The 6,182-nt window shown below is 43.8% G+C and overlaps 1 protein-coding gene across 1 annotated transcript; it reads right to left on the minus strand.

Annotated features, from left to right (window-relative positions):
* Positions 1-1,314: 1,314 nt before the first annotated feature.
* On the minus strand, positions 1,315-3,264 carry LOC123180943 (E3 ubiquitin-protein ligase AIRP2). The gene is made up of 5 exons (XM_044593137.1): positions 2,981-3,264; positions 2,734-2,875; positions 2,551-2,620; positions 2,194-2,416; positions 1,315-1,543 (listed from the first exon to the last, which is right to left on the minus strand). The coding sequence occupies exons 1-5, from the start codon at positions 3,040-3,042 to the stop codon at positions 1,330-1,332; spliced, it is 711 nt and encodes a 236-aa protein (XP_044449072.1). The 5' UTR covers positions 3,043-3,264; the 3' UTR covers positions 1,315-1,329.
* Positions 3,265-6,182: the final 2,918 nt, after the last annotated feature.

The raw sequence follows: 6,182 nt of genomic DNA on the forward strand, positions 1-6,182 counted from the left end.
AAAAATGATTTTTTTTTTCTTCAATTATTTATTTTTAATTATTTAAGTGCCCAAGCACCATTGCCACGTCAGCACTAGCTCGAGGCAAACCACCCAGAAGCGTTTTTTGGTCGGTACTGGATTGTTTAGGGGGTAATGAAACAGAAAAAGAACATCAACGGATTATGTGAACCAAGTTTCGGATTATGTGAACCATTAAGTTTCTTCAAGATAGTAAAATGATTTTTTTTCAATTATTTAAGTGCCCAAGCACCATTGCCACATCAGCACTAGCTCGAGGCAAACCACCCAAAGGCGTTTTTTTGACCGGTATTAGATTTTTTAGGGGGTAATAAAACTGGAAAAAGTTTTTTGGTCGGTATTGGATTGTTTAGAGGGTACATCAACGGATTATATGAACCACCAAGTTTCTTCAAGGCAGTAAAAATGATTTTTTTCTTCAATTATTTATTTTTAATTATTTAAGTGCCCAAGCACCATTGCCACGTCAGCACTAGCTCGAGGCAAACCACCCAGAAGCGTTTTTTGGTCGGTACTGGATTGTTTAGGGGGTAATGAAACAGAAAAAGAACATCAACGGATTATGTGAACCAAGTTTCGGATTATGTGAACCATTAAGTTTCTTCAAGATAGTAAAATGATTTTTTTTCAATTATTTAAGTGCCCAAGCACCATTGCCACGTCAGCACTAGCTCGAGGCAAACCACCCAAAGTCGTTTTTTGACCGGTATTAGATTTTTTAGGGGGTAATGAAACTGGAAAATGTTTTTTGGTCGGTATTGGATTGTTTAGAGGGTACATCAACGGATTATGTGAACCACCAAGTTTCTTCAAGGCAGTAAAAATGATTTTTTTTTCTTCAATTGTTTATTTTTCAATTATTTAAGTGCCCAAGCACCATTGCCACGTCAGCACTAGCTCGAGGCAAACCACCCAGAGGCGTTTTTTGGTCGGTATTGGATTGTTTAGGGGGTAATGAACAGGAAAAAGTTTTTTTGGTCAGTATTGGATTGTTTAGGGGTAATGAAACTGGAAAAAAATACATCAACGGATTATGTGAACCACCAAGTTTCTTCAAGGCAGTAAAAATAATTTTTTTTAATTATTTATTTTCTCGTGGCAAACCAACTGAGCTACGGGAGCTTTGCGATTTAATGTAATTTCCTATTTAAGTATTCCGAATCATCTAACCTTCTGCCCGATACGTTTTGTAAACCTAACCTCGGCAGCAACTAATTGGTTTCTGTCGACTCGAAGAACTCAGAATGACAGAATCAGTAGAATCAACTCGGTGCTGAACTGAACACAATCAAGTGTGAACAAGGCATTCTATTTGCTATGGTACTCATAAATGTCAAGGTCAACAACATGGAGGACTACAAGTGGCAGCTTATTTATGTACATCAACAATCTCCTAATGTTTTCACTCGTCAATGCATCCATGTCTACAACATCACGATCATCGGTGTACACCCACAGACTGCTCGGCTTCACCTTTTGGAGACAGGCGCGGCAAAAGGGGCACGACTTTGATTTAGCATTCCTGCGAGGAGAGTGAACCTTGTTATCGTCGTCATCAAACGTATTAAGTGGTCCGGCAAATTGGAACAGAGTGAAGAGTGTGACAAGTTAGGCAGGAAGAGCATGGATGGAATTGTTTTGCTCGATGACTAACGAACACAATATGAAATCCAATTAGTGTTAAATAATGACATGAAGAAAGTGAAGCAAATCTCCTGAGGTAATTAAAGCATTGAGCTGAACATCTCAGATTTATTGAGAGAACCTGACGAACATATGAAGCAGGCTTTGTGTATGTAAATGTTTCTCATAATTTAAATAAATGTTGGGGCTCTGTTTGGCATAATCTGCATGCATGCAACTGATTGTTGAACTTGCCTGAAAAGAAAACGGATTGTTGAACTACAAAAGTTTACCCTTTCTTTATGAGCGTTATGAAATGCATCCAAAACAAAACAGATTGTGTTTTGGTAATCGAAACAGATTGTTGAACTATAAATAATACCATCACACCAAAGCTGGGGAAACAGGTTGTCAGTTAGATCAGTAGGATAAGGCGTAGATGGCAGATGAACTACTTGGCTACATATAAGCTATAAAAAAAATTGCGCAAATGATTAAAGCAATGACTTTTGCAGGCAATCGAATGAGGGAGACGAGGGAATTTCATACCATTCTTCGAAGCACCTCAAGCACAAGGAGTGCGTACAGTCGGGCAGCACGATTTTAGCGTTCACCTCGAGACAAATCCCACACTCGACCTCCCTCTCCAAATCCAGCTGAGAGAAATCGCCATCCCTTCTCTTGAACTTGTCCACGCACAGCCTCCTTTGCTTCCTGTCGTCCAGTTCAGTGATCCCGCTTGGCAGCTGAAGCAACGACGGGAATATAACACCTGCCGCGACGCAAACACTATCGATGAACATGTGGAGTCATCCATGTTTTTTTTTCTATCTAGGGAAACAGCAGGACTCTGCTGCTTCCATGGTTTTGCTTGGATTGAGAGGTAATAACAATTAAGAAAAGTACCGTAGAATTCTCTGATGCTGGCCTCCCTCTCCCAACTTGGCAAGGTCGTCGTGCCATCCTCCGCGTACACCTGCGTTACCAGAAATTTATCAAAATCCAGTCAGCAAGCAGATGCGAAGAACTAATCGGACAAGAGCAAAACGCTGAAATTGCAGAAGGGCTGCGAGGAAATTCAGTGAGCACCTTGTAAATCATAATCTTGAGGAGGCCGAGCGCGCTGGCGAGTCGGCAGTCGGTCCACTGGACGAGGACATGCGCTACGGCGCTGTAGGCCATCCGCATCTGGATGACCGACCCGTCGTAGTCCCTCATGAACTCCGACGCCCTGCGCACCAGGAGCAGAGGACGCAGCCAAATTAATCAGCGAGGCACATCAACGACGAAAAGCGCACGCAGAATCTGGGGAATTGGGGAGGGTCGTTGCACTCACAGCGCATTGGCGTGCTGGATGTCGGCCTCGAGGGCCTTGACGGACTCCTGGAACCTCCGCATCGATGAGCCGATCGATGGACCGCCGGCGAGAACCCTAGCTAAACCTCCTCCTCCTCCTCCTCCCGTCTGGTCTGGTCTACTCGGGTGGTGATCGGATTGGACTGGATTGTGCTCCGCTGCCTCCCCCTTAAGCTGCGGGCTTGGATTGCTTTCCCACCACTTTTGCTGCGCTCTTTGCTGAGTCCAACTCTAATCCGAGCCGTACTCCTCCTTTTGTTGCCACTCTCGAGGGGTTGGGGAGGCGACGAGGAACAGTGAACGGGGCCCGCGTGGCAGTCCTTTGCGCGATCCAGTGGAGCATTAACAATCCGTCGTTCACGCGCCAAAAAGACACGATGTTTACTCTTTCTCGCTGACAGGTGTGTCCGCTCGTGGGTGGGACCTTCTTGGCATTGAAAGTAGGTAATCGCGTGGGTACATTACTGGTGGAACGAGGCGGAGTTGGGTTTCCTGCCGAGCCAGGGCCCACGGAGAAATATCCGGAAGCAACGTCCACCTACGGGCGCTGCGCCCCGGTGTGCGTCACGCACCAACTGGCTAAGACGTTCGCTGACAGATGGGTCCAGCAGAAGCCTAGGCCGACATGGCAGTATCGGCCATCGGATATTTTCTTTTTTCAAGGCGGACCGGATGAGGTGCAGTGGATTAGTGGGTCCCGTAGGAGCGGAAGGAGGAAATCAGGGGGCTCCCTTGGTTTTGCTTTGTTTGGGATGCCGGGTGCGGCTCAAGGTGGGGCCGTGGAAACCTTATCTAGGTAGGTTGATGCACTTGACCCCCGCCCCCGGGGAAACAACGGTTGGTGGTTCGGTCAAGCACTCAAGGTTGTGGTTATCTCGGGACATGCCTTGGCGAATGGTGATTGGGGAGTAATCCAATGGCTCTTTCTTGGACCAGGGGGCAAATGTTTAGTATCGTACCTTAATTTCAATTTGCTTATCACATCTACCGTGTGGTATAGATGTTTATAGTAAATTACACTATGATGGTTATCTTGTACTCCCTCTATTTCTTTTCACAACCTTTATAAACAATTATAAGACGTTTATTTACATAGAGTACTTCGCATATAAGATTTGTCTTAAGTCAGAAGATATGTAACCAAATTTATATTAAAACTATTGACATCTGCAATACTGAAGATATATATAGTATAAAAGGCAATTCCATGATGCATTTAATGATATTGATTTAATATGTTGTGAAAGTTCATATTTTTCTTATGATCTTGGTCAAACTTGTTGAAATTTCACTTATGAAAAAATTTATATTCAGGGTAAAAAGAAATAGAGACAATACTCCAACCTGCATGGTTCATGAATCTATTTGATCAAGCATGATGAGTTAGCAAATATGGTGCCGACAGTGTGTCGTATTATGGATGCTAATGGTGAGGAATCGTACCGTCTTTGGTGTCTTTGGAGCGAGCGATCGTTCGCTCTGGGAGGCTCACGCAAGCAGACAGTGTCGTTTGCTCTAGGAGGCTCCTGCGAACAAACATTTCAAAAGAAAAACCATGCTATAACAGAAAGATTTGTCATACTAAAAGAAAGTATTGGTGTGCCATAGTGAAAATATTATCACGCGTTTCAGGGATTTGTCATGCTGCAAATAGAAGAAAAATGTCAGGCTAAGAGAAGGGGAAGCTGCCCACATCTTCTCATGGGTGATATGGAATAGGAAGTGGCATATGGAGACCATGGGATTGAGCTTTTGACTTAGCTTTGCGACATGTAGAGCAATGCTTGGTGTAGCGGGAGAGGCGCGAAACATATTGGGCCAAAAGTAGTTCTTGGAGAGCGTGGCAAATGTCTTGTCACGGCCAAAGTGACCCATAAGTCCTCCTCCATGAGCCTCTTGCAAAAGTAACAAACGAAGAGAAGACTCGGGTATACAAAGTTTGTTAGCTCTCATTAGATAATCATCCTTAATGTAATAGCGTTCTCAAGATGTATGCGTCAAGCATTTGGCATAAGGAATAGCAAAAGTAGGATCATGCGCATACAAGTCTTTTATGTGCTCAAAGTCTATGACATTCAATTCAAGTTGAGTTACAAGCATGCATTTGCGGGATAAAGCATCCACAACAACATTTGACTTACCTTTGATGTACTTGATAACATAGGGAAATGACTCAATAAACTCACTCCATTTGGCATGTCGCTTATTCAATTTCGTTTGACTCTTAAGATATTTAAGTGTTTCATGATTCGTATGGATGACAAATTCATAAGGGTGAAGATAATGTTCCCACACATGCAAGACTCTCACTAAAGCATATAACTCTTTGTCATAAATGGGATAATTAAGTTGTGCTCCGAAAAGTTACTCACTAAAGTAAGCTATTCGACGCTTCTCTTGCATCAACACACCTCCTATGCCATTATCTTGGGACGGTCCCCAAACAAATGGTGCATTATTCTTACTCGGGGCATGCAAAGGTGAGGCAATCGTGCCAATGTCCTTAACGAATCTACGATAGAAACCGGCTAAGGCAAGGAAACTACGCACTTGTTGCAAGTTGGTTGGTTGTGGCCAAGTTTTAATAGCCTCAATTTTAGCTTCATCGACACGAACACCCTTAGAAGACACAACAAAGCCCAAGAAAACAAGCTTGCCAACACCAAATTTGCATTTCTCCATATTAGCATAAAGTCGCTTGTTTCTAAGAGTTTGCAAAATGGATCTAAGATGGGTGACATGAGCTTCTAGAGACTCGCTAAACACATGTATATCATCAAAGTAGTCCACAATAAATACGCCAATGTAGGGGCGAAGAACATAATGCATCACACGCATGAAAGTACCAGGTGTCGTGGTTCTAAGACTGACAGTAGAATGGGGGTAGGTATGAGGAGGCAAGATCCTAGCTATGGTGAAGTTGTACACACAAGGTTTACGAGTTCAGGCCCTTCACGGTGGAAGTAATAGCCCTACGTCTCGGTGCTTGGGAGCTCGGTCGATTGGATTATGTGGTGGAGTTACAGGGGGTGCGAACCCTTGTCCCTGAGGAGGGGGGTGGCTTATATAGAGTTCGCCAAGCCCCTCCGGCCCTTAGTTACACAGGGTTTAAGGTACATAAAGATAGGGCGTTACTGATAACGCCAGCAATAAAGATACATGAATGACCATTAAGTCTACAG

This window comes from Triticum aestivum, chromosome 1D, assembly GCF_018294505.1.
Source record: "Triticum aestivum cultivar Chinese Spring chromosome 1D, IWGSC CS RefSeq v2.1, whole genome shotgun sequence".
NCBI lineage: Eukaryota > Viridiplantae > Streptophyta > Magnoliopsida > Poales > Poaceae > Triticum > Triticum aestivum.